General features: G+C 35.5%; 1 protein-coding gene across 1 annotated transcript; it reads left to right on the top strand.

The window, feature by feature from the left end:
- Positions 1–495: 495 nt before the first annotated feature.
- MS3_00005959 (uncharacterized protein) lies at positions 496–16674 on the top strand. Its single transcript, XM_051214048.1, has 4 exons — positions 496–3224; positions 9132–9202; positions 11454–11632; positions 13677–16674. Exons 1-4 carry the CDS (start codon positions 3059–3061, stop codon positions 13753–13755), a joined length of 495 nt encoding a protein of 164 aa, XP_051064004.1. The 5' UTR covers positions 496–3058; the 3' UTR covers positions 13756–16674.
- The last annotated feature ends 813 nt before the right edge of the window (positions 16675–17487 follow it).

Below are 17487 nucleotides of genomic sequence, written 5' to 3'. Positions count from 1 at the left end.
GTTGTGTCTGTCAGTATCTCGAAGGAAGGATGTATTCAACATTTTTAATGCTGTTTGTCCAGTTGTCCAATGCTTCTTTAGCTTCAGTTTCATCTTGGCCACAACCAGGTGGTTATCTTTAGTTATGTCACTCCCTCTCCTGGTTCTCACATCTTCCATTGACCTTGTGAATTTTTCCTGATTCAAATAAAATTTATCTGGTTCTTCGTCGTTTGGTCCGGTGAGATCCATGTAGCTTTGTGAATGCGTTTGTGTGGGAATATTGTACAACCTATAACCAACTTAATGAATGCACGTAGATTTGCAAATTCACCGTCTACGGGAGTTGGAAAATCCTCATTCCAAACCAATGGTGCACATGAGCTCCAGGAACTTGAGGGGACAAATGGCGTATGAACCAATTATCAGTCACTGGCTATCATGGAACTTCATCTCCGGACGTTGTTCCGCCCCCCTTGTGGATTAGACCTTTAGGTCTAAGAATGCGGTGTGGCCCCTTAAGAAAACCACCTGCTTCGATCTGGGCATCCAGACAGTATCCCAGCCCATACACAAATCAAGTGACTAGTGTGGTACGTATGTATTCGGTGCTCCTTTGTACCAATATTTATGTTTTCAAATAAATAAATGATTCCAAAGTCACATTTATCAGCGTTAAAATTCAATCATTTACATTTAGTTTTTATCGTGAATTACTTACTCTGTCAATTAACTAGGTCACAATTTGTTTACATTAACAAGTAATATAATTATTCATTAATTCATTCTAAACCATGTCACACATCGTTTCTGACTATTGGTTAGAAAAATGACACGGAGCCTAATCATGTAGTCTACGTCTACCAAAATATAATATTGAATAAAGCCATTAATAATAATAATAATAATAATAATAATAATAATAATAATAATAATAATAATAATAATAATTGCTCAGTTCGACAGTCTTTGTCTGTATGAACTAATTCTATGCCGGCATAGACAAGTTTGTAGTCTCAAAATACATCAGCGATGCTTCGAATACATCTTTGATCGAATACTAGTAACTTGCGAATATACTTATTAAGGGCACGTTTCACAGTTGTAAAGTAAATCCGGAAGGACTTCCGCTTAGCGAACTAGTCTTTCGAATCGCAAGTGAATATCTCGCTTACTCTGAAAATAAGCGATGCTACAAACTGTAACCGGAGTTCCCAAATCTCTGTCAATATTTCGTCAGGCACCAACCCACTGGGATTGATGAAACTCCTGAGGTAAGTAAAGCGGTCAACGCACTCAACTACTTTACTCATTGTCGTTAATTCAGGCAGTGCTGCAGGCCGAAGCAAGATTGCTTTCATCGTTCCTTCAGGAGGTCAAAAAACTGTATTTTGTCTCCGTCTTCACCAATCGTGACCGTGTCATCTGCGTATTATTAGTCAGCAAGTGAATCTCCTGGTAGTATATCAATCCCTGGAAAGTCAGACAATATTTTTAAAATAATATGTATGACAAATATAAATAAAAATGAGTAAAGCGGACAACCATGACGAACAGCACTTGAGGTAACAACTTTCATACTAGTCCTCTCCAATCTCTGACTCGATCAGTAGTGTTCAAGTAGAGAGCTCATTCAAAGAAATGTACTGTTTTATATATCATGATAACTGAATTCAACTACATTTGTTGGAACATTTGTTCCTTAAGATTTCACCGTAATAGGCAGGTCAATCGGAAAGCTGTAATACTAAAAACAGTAAACTAAAGATCTGACAGTGAGATCTTACTGCCAGTTGTAATGAATTGTGATGGCATTAAAGTGCTTTCTTCAAACAATCAACATTTTGGTGACACTGCTTTCCAACAATAGGAAGAAAGGGTTAGTAAAGGTTGAGCCTAATAGTAACTTACATCGTCTTCTCTTACCGGCAATGAAATCACAAAACTACAGGGCTATCGTAACAAAACAACCTAAAGAGGCACCATTTGTGACTGTTCTCAAACAGTTATCACTTGAGCTCTATAATCACACACCCAAATCATGAAAAGTCACCAGTAACCGATCCTTAGTTTTTACAAAGATAAGTGCCTTAAAAGCACACATTCGTACTATATTGAAAATAAACTTCAGTCAAATTCACTCAACAATAAGTCATCGGTAAGTCGAATCCCGTTTAATTAACAGATTTTTCACTAGGACATTTAGCCATGTCAGTTATCTGCTTACTGAAATCATTCCTCTTAATAGATGCATTATTGACTAATTAGGTTATAAATTAACATGTGATGCTGTTAATTGACTACAATTGGTCAGTACCTTTTAGTGTATGGTCTTCCCGATTAAATTGTCTCGATATTAGTACTGAATGATAAGTTTTAATTAAAGTTATATGGCGGTTGGAAGAGGAAAACAGAGATAGGCATTTCGTCCTATTCAGAACTGGTCAGGTGGGTGTACTTGCACCCCAGTTTCATTGTACACATTTACACTTGAACTCAGTACTTTTCACTTCAAACGCGATTGCGTTATTCACTGAGTCCCACTGTAACCATCCATACTGGTACATTTAGTTGATGTGTTCCAAATAATGTGAAATTCCTATCCTATATTCCAATGTTAGCCATTATTACAACTTTACCGTGTGATAAATATTTTTAGTTTTGATAGATGAGAATTTTACTTCTCACTCGCTGATCAATTATTGTCTTTTAATATTCCAGCGACTCATTTAGTTGTATAAGATGTTCGAAAAGAATGTAACATGAACCAAATCTTATAAATTGTCGACTCATATGTTGTCGTATGTAGTATATTCTTTTGATCATATGATGGTACACTTGGTCACTGCAAACTTAAAACTCATTCTGATCAAACAGAGTTACTACAAGCTTATTATTTACGCATATCAAATACTACTACTAATAATACTTCATTTTGGCTTTTTAAATTACCAACATTCCACAAATTCTTTCTATCGTTGAGGAAGCGTTATCATCAAGAAATATCCCAATATCATTTCGTTTTGTTGTTATTGTTTTGTCTATTTTGCAGTATGACTTTTTACATATCACTCCACCAATGTGTTGTCCGGAAATTTTAACTAAAACACCAAAATTAACTAATCCAAAAGCATCTGATTATGTAGATGTCAATGTGAAAACATTACGACATAATCATTATGATAATATATTTGCCCTTGGCGATTGTGCTGCATTGCCCACATCGAAAACTGCTGCAGCTGTAGGTAAGTTAATAAACATATTAATATTATTATGTTGAATGCCAACAACCAAAATCGCATGACAAATCACTGGTCGAAATCCCGATTCTAATTTGGTCTATTTCGCGTTGACTAATTACTCTATGACTTAATGTTGCTGAATGGACCAATTTCGCATCCAAACAGCACTATTAACTTCAAGTCAACAGCTAAGTTCTTATTGGTCCACCTGTCTCCAGCTTCACTCTCTCTCTCTGTGTGTGTGTGATTTGCCTTCGAGATATTCGTCTACCAAAGTAAGGATGCGTTTACTGCGCAGCAAATCGATCCGTCCTACTTTATGGCATTGAGACATGGCCGGTAAGAGTATAGAATATTCTTAGGTTACTAGTATTTGACGACAGGTGTCTTCGAAGCATTACTCGTGTATCCTGTGAACACCGAGTGCGTAATTAAGTTGTTAGGAAACGGGTACTAGGTAAGGATGGCAAATCAGTTGATAAGGTATTGAAACTATATCAGTTGAGATGGCTGGGACACGTGTTACGTATACCAAACCACCGACTGCCCTGACGTGCGATGTTTTATGGAATAAAGCTAGGGGTGGCCAGACTAAAACATGGTAGAAATTCATGAAGTTGCTGATAAGTGAACTGAACCTTGTTGGTAGATGTAGACCACCTGGTAGGGATCCACAAGACGATAGCAACCGATGGTTATGGCAACTCTAACTGATGAACATATGTACGAAGTTCTACATTATTGCTGACTGACTGACATAATCCTAAGTTTGTTATTATTCTATACATTTCATTGATTGATCTCATATACCTAATTTATAATCATATTTCTTAGGTTAAACTATTCACTACCTCTTCATTTTATTCACTTCTCTCAATTTAATTAATGTTAAGATATGGCAAATCAAAACCGATACACATTAAAACTCAGATCCTACTATGATCATGATTTACTGATTTTTGATAATACTAGTCAGTTGATGCATAAGTTTAAAGTTTATAATAAATTGTTTTTAATAGATGGCAATTTATGTTTAGCTTAATTACTATACAAGAATATAATTTTGTATTGAGATTGTTGTGTTATCAGAAACATTCTCAATCACAATTGATTGATCAATGGATGATGATCAATGTCATGTGTGTCGATTCCTTCTTGGTGCAGATCGAATGTTATCGACCAAGTTGCAATGTGGTCACATTGCGTGCACTATGTTGAGATTAGATGGTGGTTGGAGGGTTTCCTGTTGACTACCTCCCACCACCATCTAATGTCAACATTTTCAATTTTCGTTTAATGTCTCCACATAGAGTATATTTGGATATTTTCGTAAACAATTTTATACGTGATTGTTACGTAATAATGTGTAATGTTCATTAAGAATTTCGTTTCATGGTCTAAGGTTTACTTAGCCTTGTGTTTTTCATCCGATAAATAAGGTAGCAACAACATTAAATATGTTTTTTGACAGACGTTCTTGAATGACTCTATGTATTTTAAAGGGAAGTATTAAGTGAATATTACATTCTAGTATACAGAACTTACTAACTAAATGTCCTGGTAAGGTCGAAAGTGGAGAGAGTCAGCTCTCCCTCTTCAAATGCTCTCACATGACCACGTACATACAACCACTGTGAGGGAATTTCAACTCACTGCCTTCTCGTGGCGGGGGTATTTACGAAATTGACAGAAAGGAAATTGAATTTCCGGTGCTTTAACCAGGTTAGTGGAAATGAAGGTTCCACATAAGGAAGTGGCGCATATATATTTGGTGCCCTCTTGTACCAATATTTATGTGTTCAAATAAAATAAATAAAAACATAAGTTGGAAAACCCTCATTGCAAACCATTGGTGCACATGAGCTTCAGAACCTGAGGGAACAAATGACGTATGAACCAATTATTATTCGCCGGCTATCATAGAACAGCATCTCCTAACGTTGTTCCGCTCCCTTGTGGATTAGACCTTTAGGTCTAAGAATACGGATGTGGCCCCTCAAGGAAACCACTTGCTTCGGTTTGGGAACTTGAGCAGAATCATAGCCCATACACAAATCAAGTGACTTGTGTGGCATATATGTATTCGGTGCCCCTTTGTACCAATATTCATGAGTTGAAACAACCATGTTTAGTTATCCGAATTGATCATAGCTCGATAGATGCATTCGCTCAATCTGTTTTTCCTCTTTAAATCTTTTTCTCGTGTATTCCTCCACATACATCTTTCCATTTCATATTCTCACGTCATATTCTGTAGTTTATATCTTTCTTGTCATCATTTAACGTAGAATTATAGCGATCTTTTGCAAATCATCGTTTTAATTTGGTTTTATTATTACTGATTTAGTTATGACAAGTTAGTCTAATGTATATTTGTCCGTATATTTGTACGTTGATTATATTTGATTAATTATTCATTTAGAAATCATCATTATTCGTATTATCAGACTGGGGTTTGTGGATGTTGTAGAGATTTTAATAGTTGAATTCATGAGTTGATCTAGGCTAGACGACCACTGAATACCTAGAAGCACTGAATGACCATTTCGTCTTAGTATGGGACTTCTGAGTTCGAGACCCGCGTGTGAGGTCTTAGATGCACACTACTGAGCAGTCATATACTGGGACGGAACAGCTATCCAGTTCTTCGAGGTTTCTACTAATGGTCTAGCTTAAATCAACTCATGAATTTAACTATTAAAATTATTCATATTATCTATTTAATTTTACTAGGCAACTATGAGCTTTATCAACATGTTTCATGCTTTGTATTATTTTAACAACAACAACAACTGATATTTTATAATCATTAAATGAACAGTATTAGTAAATCAATGAATTATTTCAGTTTGCTTTACTATAGACAAATTTGTTTCTTTTTTCATGAAGCGTTTTGTTATTGAAAAATAAAATCAGTATCAGATTTATTGATTGTATAACGTGTATAGTCTACGTTACCTAATGAAGGTATGTAGAAAGATTAGAACATTCATTACTTAAATTCATATATATATATATATATATATATATATATATATATATATATATATATATATATGCTTAATTTACCAATCATATTATTGCTATTTTGGCCACTTTATTAATGAATTTACGTTATTGTCAAAAAGATAATTACTTGATGACACTCCGTTGAAAGCAGAATAATCGAAGGTGTTATTTTGATGGGATTGTTGTTTGTGTTTCGGGTAGATTTTACTAAATTCACTCATGGTATTTGAAGTAGTTTGGTGTTTTCATTATTTCAAATTGTTGGATAAGAGAAAGTAAACTTTCATTTTATGATTGAACAATGTTATTATCTTATTTAGACTATCGTTGAAAATTTAGGGGCACTGAACAGCCGTTTCAACCCTAATGGGACTCTTCAACAGAGCGTGTGTACGAACCAAAACCTTGATTCGAACTCAAGACCACTGGTCTCACGTGCGACAGTATTGATGTCTAACATTAATCAATACACGATGTTACGTAACGACCTTCTATCATTTGTGGTGAGTAACTGTCTCACACAATAAATGTTTAAACTGCTCTGGTCGTCGCTTCTCTCTAAAGCTCTAGAAATTTCATCTAGAAGTTAAGCAGTTGTGAACGCACGATTATTTTCAGTGTAAAGTTTCTATTGGGGATTCCGCTTTAGTCAGTGATCTAAGCGCTACGCGTTTGCGTGCGTGCCAGGATGTCTTGGGATCGATTCCCGGCTGCGTAGTCATATATATGTGTTTAAACATACTTGGTTATCATTCTCATTCTATTAGCTTGTGACTTACAATCTCTCGATCGCTATCCTTAGTGTAAATCAATACACGACTGTAAGATAATTTGAGCTATTGTGTTCGTTCTGGAAAACGTCATCGACGCTTACTTTTACATGCAAACTGTCTAGTTCAGAAAGCAAAATCCTCTACAATTTCAAAAATTTAAGGGTAATTGTTTTTTATTTCATAATGTTTGTTCGGATCCTTTTGAGCTAATAGCATTATCCACTTTGTTACCACTTAACTCTCATAGAAAATAAATTTTAACCACTTCTGATATAGTTCTCCGTAACTTACTTCTTTTGAACAAGAGTCGCATGTCAAGTACATCATTCATTCACTCCAAAAAGTAGACAATTTGATATACTTAGATTTACCAACTAATTGTGGTTAGTGTCTTTTATTGGGGTTTTTCTCTTATCTCTGTTACTAACTGTTAATTCAACTTCTTTATCAATCATAGAGCCTAATGATACAATCATAGAATTCAGATCAAAGTAGAGGTGTTAAGAGAGTAGATTCGAGTCGATTACTGAAAAGTTTAAAACTCAAATCTTTCCTACAAATAACCTGCATTTTTTCATACACCTGATTAAGTACAATGAAATGTATCTTTGTTCATTTTAAGTGCCTAAGTACATGAAAACTTATCAATTATATCAATTACCATCTACTGTGAATACGTTGAGACTATAATAGAATAACCTTTAAAGCTACTTTTGTGAGGTGATCTGCACAGGATGCACATATGCCAACATGAGACTGACCAATTGCAGTCCGAAATAACAATGGGAAGATACAAGTAGAACAACACCAAATGAAGTTAAACTTCACCCCATTGTATAACCAGGTGGCTACCAGGACTCTGTAGCTAAGTGAATAACGCGATGGCGTTTGTATACGGACGGTACTGGGTTCGAATATAGGAGTGAACATCAACTTTGGGATGCAGGTACGTTCAGCTGACAAGTCCAAAAACAGGACGAAACGCGCATCCTCAATTCCACTGCTAGCCACTATCCATCTTTGCTTAAATAAACGTGCCTTATAGCTACATCGAGGCAATCCGCACAGGATGCACATATGCCAATATGAGACTAATCAATTACAGTCCTAAACAACAATGGGAAGATACAAGTAAAACAACATCATGTGAATTTTTACTTTTGTGAAATCTTAAACGTTTTAGTAACCGACACCAATCATTTATTCAATAATCGATATTTATATTAAAGGTCTCGTTTTTTTGGAGTACACAGCTTGAATGTGTCATAACCTGTATATACCGATTACGTTTTGGTTACAATTTATTCATTACTTGTATTGATTGATTTATCTTTTTATATATATTTATGTATGTGTGTTATTTTCTATTTATATGCAACTTACAACCCGACGCATGCTCATCGATTCAAGTTGCCACAGCGAAACAAAATTATGCAAGTAAATTCTAGAGTATAAGAAGTAGTAATGGTATCAGTAGTAGTCGAGACCATTCGAAATAGAAAAATGAAAAAAAAGGTAATAAGGAAATTTCGGAACTCAGGACCTTGGGGAAATTAAAGACTGAATGTCCCTGCGCTAGTATAAAGAATTCTGATCCATGTCACCCAAAGTTTCTAACCATTGGTTACGATAGTTTCACTAACCGTAACTGGCTTACTACACCCACTTGCATGAGTCAGAATAACAGTTAATGACATCATGGAATAATACCATGGTTGTGCCACCCGCACAACAAACCACTGTGCGATCCTCGGTAGACGGAGATTGGGGATATGAAACACTTGGTCCCGCTCGCGAGACCGAAGGCCTTAGGTTCGAATCCCGCGGGCGGGATCGTGGATGCGCACTGATGAGAAGTCCCACAATAGGACGAAACGGCCGTTCAGTGCTTCCTGGTTTCCAAAGGTGGTCTAACATCAATTGGTTCATGATCGCAATCAAAAAATTAGCGTAAAACCTGATGACAGTCTAATCACATACAATGTTGTTCACTAATGTCATATTCGATTTGGTATTCACTCAGTTCTACCCTACTGTAAGACAACTGTTATCATATTAATCATAGATTTCCCGTCATGCATTACATATAAATTGAGTAAATTCATTTTTTATGATGTATTTTTTATAGCTGGTCAGGTGGGAACATTAGAAAAGAATATCTGTGATATTATTAATGGTGGTCAAGGGAATGTTTCTGAAGTGAGTGTTTGTACTTCTTTTGTGATTTTCAATGTTTGATATTTGTTTGAGTCACTTTACTTACGTACTTACTTATGCCTGTTACTCCCAGTCAAGCATTGGCCACCGACTAGCACTCTCTAACCCACTCTGTACTGGGCCTTCATTTCTTGTTCTATCCAATTGTTGTTCATTCTTCTCATATCTGTCTCCATTTATTGGCGTAATGTGCTATTTGGTCTTCCTCTTCTCCTTCGGCCTTAGAGATTCCAAGTGAAGGCTTGCCTCGTGACACATTTGGGTGCTTTCCTCGATGTGTGTCCTATCCACTTCCAGCGCCTCTTCCTGATTTCTTCCTCCGCTGAGATCTGGTTTGTCCTCTCCCATAGTTGCTGATAGTGTCTGGCCAACGGATCCCAAGTATTTCCTTAGACAGCTGTTAATAAACACCTGTGTCTTCTGGATGATGGCTTTCGTAGTTCTCCAGGTTTCCTCCCCATACAGTAGAACTGTCTTGACATGTGTATTGAAAATTCTAACTCTAGTGTTGTTTGACAGTTGCTTTGAGTTTCAGTTGTAGATATGCTGCTCTTGTTTTGCCGATCCGCGCCTTCACATCTACATCACATCCACCGTGTTCATCAATAATGAGTCACTTTATCTAATTTTAATACGTTTATCATGAAATTTAAAGGTGTTTGGTCTAATGCTTGATGGGTATATAGTTTTATTTAGGCACAAATCAAGTATCCACTACTACTGGTTCTTGGTTTTTATTTTTTCTTAGTAGATATTCACCAGTAATGAACATCAGTCAACCTCATTCTTTATAAACTCTCTAATGTAGTTAATAATATAGAATAATGGACGAAATTTACAGTGATATTCGAGTCAAAGTATTTGAATTATTTTCAATGTACATTTGTAAAAATATGTAATTCAAAGAAGCAAATATTTCAACCATCTGAAATGATAGACTGGGAGATCTCTGTTTTTCTGAGAACAATTCAGAATCGTAAATCTTCCAATCTCATAAATGTGGTCTAGTGAACCGTTAAGTAGTGTTGATTATGAATAATTATTGTTACCGATGGTGTCCAAAATCTGATATTGACATGTGGTGTGTTACGCTCTAATCTCCCAACTAACTACTTGAGTGAGAACATAAGAGTGACCGAGAAAGTGTATTAGACTACTGAATAAAATGAACAAATACTCATTCATACATATACCACTCTATCCTTATAAAATTGACCCCAATAAAATGCACTTGACCTTTGTGTCACTTTTGATTGCCATCGATTGACTTTCTCATTAGGCCATTGCTGATTGGCTCTCCATATCACTAATTCAAATTGACTTATTTCGTGAAACCCCAATGATTTATCTTGAGATGTTAATGAATATTTGTTGTTGAAGATGAGTGTTTTGAAGGTGTTTTATTCTCTGATTTTTCTATCCTAATTGTCACAACTGCTTATCTTTTCATGACGAGACCTCACACTGTGTCATCTTGAATTGATGAACCCATTGTTATATCTAATGTTTTCGACTTCTATTTAATCGTCTTGTCAGCTGGAGTCAACTTTTAATTCATTTAACCTCATCTTAGTGTTTACTAGAATGCGTAAATGATAACCCATCCTTTTATCCTTTCAATGTACGTGCTTTTGCACATACATTTAGTGCAGTTGAATATAGTCTGACATGAGTTATTCAATATAGAACTAACATACGTTTTTCACTCATAAGTCAGTTGAATCTTGCAAATTATTGTCCACACAAACACAAATCAAGTATTCTGTTCATACATCAATAGTATTCACTATATTCATTTCATAATAGTCAACGCCTATATCGTTTAGCAATGATTATTGATGTATTGATAAGTTGTCGGGAACGAAATCAGACTATGTGCCAACTGCCCGGCTGGGGTGTGCACAATTATTATGACCAACGATTAAACAACTTAACGGACATGGCCTTAGAATCGGTCTCAATGGTGTAGATTCATTCTCTATTTACCTTTGTATTCAGCGAGTTCCTTCTCCAATAATATTGGATGATTTTATTGTTTTCTACTACTATTAATACTGTTGTCACTTACACTGCTATGATGTTTGACGTGATGATATTTTCCTTGTTGTGTTAATAAGGTGATGTGTATTGGAAACGTGAACTAATGCACATATGTAAAAGATTCTACATTACTTTCGACTGACTGACTGACTAACGTTCATATTATCCTCCTTTTATTTATTCTACTTTTCAGTACGACGGATATACAGCTTGTCCTATAGTTACAGGTTATAATCGTGGTATTATAGCGGAATTTGATTATAGAGCTAAACCATTAGAAACATTGCCTATTGATCAAGGGAAAGAACGTTATTTATTCTATTTTACAAAAACATACCTTCTACCACCACTTTATTGGGATGGACTTTTAAGGTGAGTTCACATTGGTATTTATTTAACTGTAATTTACACCTCTCTTCTATTTTAGTAATATTTATGTCTTATAACTTAATATTATGCAACATACTAAACATAAGACGAGGTTGAGTTCTGTTAGAGATATATTAATGGATATGATGTTTCATGTCTTCCACAAAGTGAGAAGATATTTCATCTTCAAAGATCTGTAAATGAAAATCCGAGAATGAATGGTATAGTTCTTATCGATTCAACAACAAAACCCGCGAATTCAGAGGCACATGACCTAACATTATTTAAAAATGTTTTACTCTGTGTGATTCTTCCTTGAAGTTACTAACTTCTAATCTTAGCCATGTTGGTAGGTGCAGACTATCTAGTTGGGATCCGCGCGACTATCGTAACCAATGGTTGGAGACTCTGGTTGACATGAATCAGAATCGACCACAATGGCGTAGGTGTATACACTCTTTGTCTTCCCTTAAACTATGAGATTGAAATTATTTCACATCTTTCCTTCTACGAACTAATTCTTTCTTTCTGTACTATATCCTTACATAAAATCTTTCCTTTATATATTACACCATTGAGTTAACTGCTTCAATGAATCCGGTGTTCGCCTTGCTGAAAAATGAGGTGTGCCAACTGGGACCGATGCATGTATATGCCTGGTCCTACGTTTTAACTAACTGACTGATACCCGCAATATTTAGGGCGAAGTAGGGTGTGTTATTTCGAGAGATGAAATTTCTTTAATCACAAACAGCTTTGCTGGAGATGTCTGTTACCTGTTAAAAATATTCTATCTCTATCACACTGCAGTGCATTCGGTACTACTACTATTTCTTGGAACAAGTGTTACAACTACTGTTACTGGATAAAGTCTGTATGATGCGTGACCCTGACAGTCAAGTTTAGATAGTAACTTATAATCTAGCTATACTGATACAGTTTGCAGATTGAATCTGTGAACACATTCAGTTGTATAATATTTAATTATATTTATTTAAAAGGTCTAATCGGGAACTATATGAGAACTATTTTATCTCCTACTAGATTATAGCAGGATGTTTTATACTTTTACTAATACTCATATATCAACACCTATCAATAGTCTGATGATTACACCTATCTGTTGAACTCCATATTAGAGTAAATATTCCCTCCCAAAATCCTATTTGATGTCTTCCTCTACATATATTATATATTATAATCAAATCATTTCTACTACGAGTTCATTTTTCAACCAATCCTAACTATACATGCACTACCAATTTTTAATACTGACTATGATCAGAGTGCATAAATTATCTTAACTAAGTGCATTCTATATATGTGTGTACTTCTCTATTGTAATAGAAAGCTATGATACTTTAACGATCCTGTATCTAAATTCAGTTTAATTGTATGCTGATTGTTATCGCAATATACATGTCGCTAACCCTCGTATATTTTTATTGACTTAATTCACGTTTAGAGAATAACGGAATAAAAATAAGTTAATTACGAGAGTGAAATTCGATTGCGTGCATGATATGCACCCACTGACCTGGACAAACAATCAGGGAAACGAAATGACGCTCAGCGGAGAAGGCGAGTGAGCCAACTCGTTTTGATCAAGTGTATGTCGATATTTATAGTCAGGCAAAAATCAGTTGCAGATCATATAAAAACAGTTAGGGTTAATAAGCGAATAAGTGATAAGCTTAAAATGGAGTTCAGCTGCGTCTGTTGTGAGATAGTAACTCACTGATGACAATGGTGGATGTGTCGCTCAATTTCGTAGATTAGTTGAAGTTAGACTTTAACACCGTTGGACGCCGACCGGCTCAGTGCGCGAAACCGATAGGTTCTGGGTTCGGATCTCACGAGGCGGGATCGTGGATGTGCACTGTTGAGGAGTCCCGCAGTAAGAGGAAGCAACCTTCCAGTGCTTCCAGGTTTTCCATGGTGGTCTAGCTTCAATTGACTCGTGATCCTAATCATTAAAAAACTTATCTTCAATTTATTCTTCTGCAATCAATCGTGTTCTGTTTTTTCTTTCTCTCTCTTTTACTAGAGGAATATGGTCTGGTCCAAAAACTATCCGAAATCTGCTGCACTTACATCGACCTTCATATTCAGATGCAGAAAAATGATCGTTCAAATATCTTGAAGAAAAATAATAATTTTCTGACATTTCCCATGTATTCTTTCTCTTATCATGAGCGTGTGTGTGTGTGTGTGTGGATGTGTATGTATGTGCCTATTATTATGTAATTGATTATTTCCTAAACATTTACACATTTTGTTCTAGTTCCATTGACTTTTTCTTTGTAGTTTCATGTTTTTATTGTAACTTTTGCGTAACAAAATAATAACACATTTTCATTTTGTTCATTGATTTGATTGTTATAGGTAAGTGTGCATTTTCCTCCTCAACGAATACCATAATTACGTCCATTCCTAGATGTCAATGCCTATCCCCTTATACCTTTTAATGGTCGTCTACTGAATAACGTAATCATCAATAGCTACTATTCAACTAAATGAATATTATATATGTTATGTACATTGTAATGGTTTCGACACTGATAATGTTGATATACTTAGTTAAGTTTGATGAATGTTTATTGTGTGAACATCAATACTTGGAGCTGGAGGTATGCATCCAGTTGATGAAATTCCTTGTTGGATGCATATACCCGTCTTGGATTTAACTGTTATTTATTATCTAGTAGTATAATGTTACAAATAATAATTGAAGACTTTTACCATTACCAATATTATCATAAATATTATTTGAATATCGATTTGAGCAATAGTTTATCAGCTTACTAATGACTCTACTTCTAACCTGTTATGTTCAAGGTAAAATTCTTCTCTAGGTAGCCACGTCGTACAATCACCAACTTTTACATAAAAAAAATGTTTGCCAGTAAATCTCATTTTTCTATAGTTTACGTTACAAACTAACTTCAATTAGACAACCATTCAATAAGAGAAGGGATTGAATAGTTATGGAACATTTTAATAACGCTACTCCACCTTTATATTAATGATAATCATTTAAAGTGTTAATTCCTGTAGTTCTAATGAGAGGTCATGATCAGTGTCGTTCAACAATGTCGGTTGTGGGTCAGCCTTTTACCAGTCGCTGTTAGTCAGTCAAACTAAACGTAGAACCTGACACATGTGTCATTTGATTCAAGTTGCCATACCCCATCAGTACAGCAAGACGAAACTTTCAGGGAAAATCCCTGAGTATTTGGTTTAATAACAGTATTAGTGATGATAAAAAAAAAGGTTACACGCCAAAGGTACGATTCTAGAAAAAAATATAAATTAGCGAAATTTAAAAAACCTTTATGAGGGAATTTATAAACTTGGAATCTAAGGGGAAGACAAATAGTGAATACAGCTATGCCACATCAAACGATTGTTAGCTATGTCACCTAAAGTTCCTGAGTGCTTGTTTCACGTGGACCTAAACCAAGTAGTATGGACCTACCTACAGACTCAGTCCAATGATGAATGTCTTCAAGAACAGGTGCCATATCTTAGTTTGGCACCCACTTTGTTTCTCTCATCATACTACAGTGAACACGATCACGCGTCAAGATAGTTTGTGGGTGAGCTTACATAAAGCGTGTCCTATTAGTCTAAATCGATAAATACTCACTACCTAAACCTATTTGTCAGACCTGATACTCAGAGTTGCTAACTCAATGGTCTCAAGCTATAAGAAAAATAGTTCGAAGACACATGATCAAATATTAGTGAACTACGAGTATCCTCTACTTTTAACGACTTCGTGTAACAGCCACAAAGTAAAATTGAGCGAAATGTTAAGGAATTAACTCATCATTTGTTTGGCAGACGGACATCTTGCCTAAGTCACATGTGATGCAACTGGTTAGAAGTCAACCAAGCTTGCTGAATTCGTACAGAGATTCCGTCAAACACCAACCCAACAGGACCGGTGAAACTTCCAAGGAAAGGAAAGTGATCGACGTATTCAAATACTTCACTCCTGTTCAGTGAAATGTCAATTGGTTAAAGTTAGAAATCTAAACCATTGGACTCAAACTCAGATATGAATGCCAAGCAGTCACCTTGGAACTTAGAGATTCTGGTTTTAGTCTATGGTAAGATGATGAATTCACTTATTCAAAGAGTCCCATTCTAAAACGATATAGCTATTCGATGCTTTCTAGTTTTCAATGTTTATCTGATTCATATCATTTTGTAATATAAATCATAAAAATTTAACGATTCATTACATTCAGTCGCATTATTATTCTAATTAATGGCAGATTTCTTATCTTATATCATTATACTGTGTATAATAACTACAAGTTGAACGTGTTAACTATGACAATATAAACATGTGTGTTTATTCAGTTATCATTGAAATCAGATGACAATTTTATGAATTTCTATAAATGTAATGTGGCGCTGTTTGTTTGTTTGTTTGTTCGTTTATTCATTATTAGAAACATAGTATCTAGCATAAATGTTTATCGATTCAAGGTATTACATAAAGGAAACAATAATATAAATTAAAGAATTCCTTACAGTGGACGAATAAAATGATGAAAGCTCCACGACCAAATCATCCAACTCAGAGAACAAAACTCCATCAAAATCATCTACTTGAGCTTCAAATGAGTAAATGTGAAATAGGAAATAGTATTGTGTTTTTTAATGGTTGGAGATAATAGACAACAAAGCGTTTTTAGTAAACAGAATACACCCATTAAGACATTAAATAAAAAAGATTAGTCCAGCAAAGAGTTCTCTTTTTGTCGAATTCACTTTCAAAGAATCGGAAATTCTCCTCTCTAAGATGTTTGTGGCTCTTTAAAACGAACGTTCTTCCCAGTAACATTGCGAATGGTATTCTCCAGCTAATCATTGTTCACTAATAATCTCAAAGATAAATTATCGCATCTGACCAACTTAATGTGCACTTACCAATTTACCTGCTAATATGGAGCTAGGTACATAGGTCGTTTGATGCGTACTTTATCCAAAAGTATTCAAGAACATTATCAGGCGTGGCTAAAAAAGGGGGCAATGGCTCAATAGTCGAACTTCTTGAACACAGTTCACGCATTCAAGACAGGCTCTGCGTTCAAAGTCATTTACAAGGTAAGTAGAAGTCTTCCAAAGACAATTAGATTTCATCTTCTTTGCATTGCCGAAGCTATAGCCATACATCTGGAAAAACCAGAATTGTGTGTGCAAAAGAGATTGGTACAACCTCTTCTTCTACCATAGTCTTAATGTCTCATAACTTTTTTCTTTCTTCATACTCTTCTTCCTTTACAACCATCTTCCCCTCAGATATTCTATCCCCAACTGATTTATTTCTGTTTCTACGATCATCCTGAATAAATTTTATCTCAATTTCAACATTTATCATGCTGAGCTATCCTTTCACAATGATAATTTCCCTATCTATCTTTTGATGATGAGAAGCCGTGACCAGTTGAGCTAACCCGTGTCGGGTAGAGACAGGTATCTATCTCAGTACAATGGAAGATGATCGCGCAATTTCGTTGATCGGTTGAGGTTAGACATTAACACCGTCGGATGCCGGCTCAGTGGTCCGGAGGCTAAGGGTTCGCGCGCGGGATCGTGGGTGCGCACTACTAAGGAATCCCACGATAGGACGGTTGATTTTAATTTGGTTATCTGAAGTTTGTGTTGATGATGTCGTTCAGAAGAACGACGAAAGCTCCACGACCAAACCATCCAGCTCAGAGAACGAAATTCCATTAAAATTATCCACCTGAGTTAAAAATCTTCTCCACAATCTCAGTAGAAAAATTAGATTTTCTGACGTTCCGTGGTTTAGTGTAAACCACCTCTTCAGTGAATAAATA

The sequence above is a fragment of the Schistosoma haematobium genome, assembly GCF_000699445.3.
Source record: "Schistosoma haematobium chromosome Unknown HiC_scaffold_339, whole genome shotgun sequence".
NCBI lineage: Eukaryota > Metazoa > Platyhelminthes > Trematoda > Strigeidida > Schistosomatidae > Schistosoma > Schistosoma haematobium.
The sequence above is the reverse complement of the archived record's forward strand: the minus strand, read 5'-3'. Positions and strand labels throughout refer to the sequence as shown.

Coding starts and splice junctions, on each gene's coding strand:
- MS3_00005959 (XM_051214048.1), top strand. CDS start 3,059: ATGTGTTGTCCGGAAATTTTAACTAAAACACCAAAATTAACTAATCCA. Junction 3,225..9,131: donor GAAAACTGCTGCAGCTGTAG/GTAAGTTAATAA, acceptor TATTTTTTATAG/CTGGTCAGGTGGGAACATTA. Junction 9,203..11,453: donor GTCAAGGGAATGTTTCTGAA/GTGAGTGTTTGT, acceptor TCTACTTTTCAG/TACGACGGATATACAGCTTG.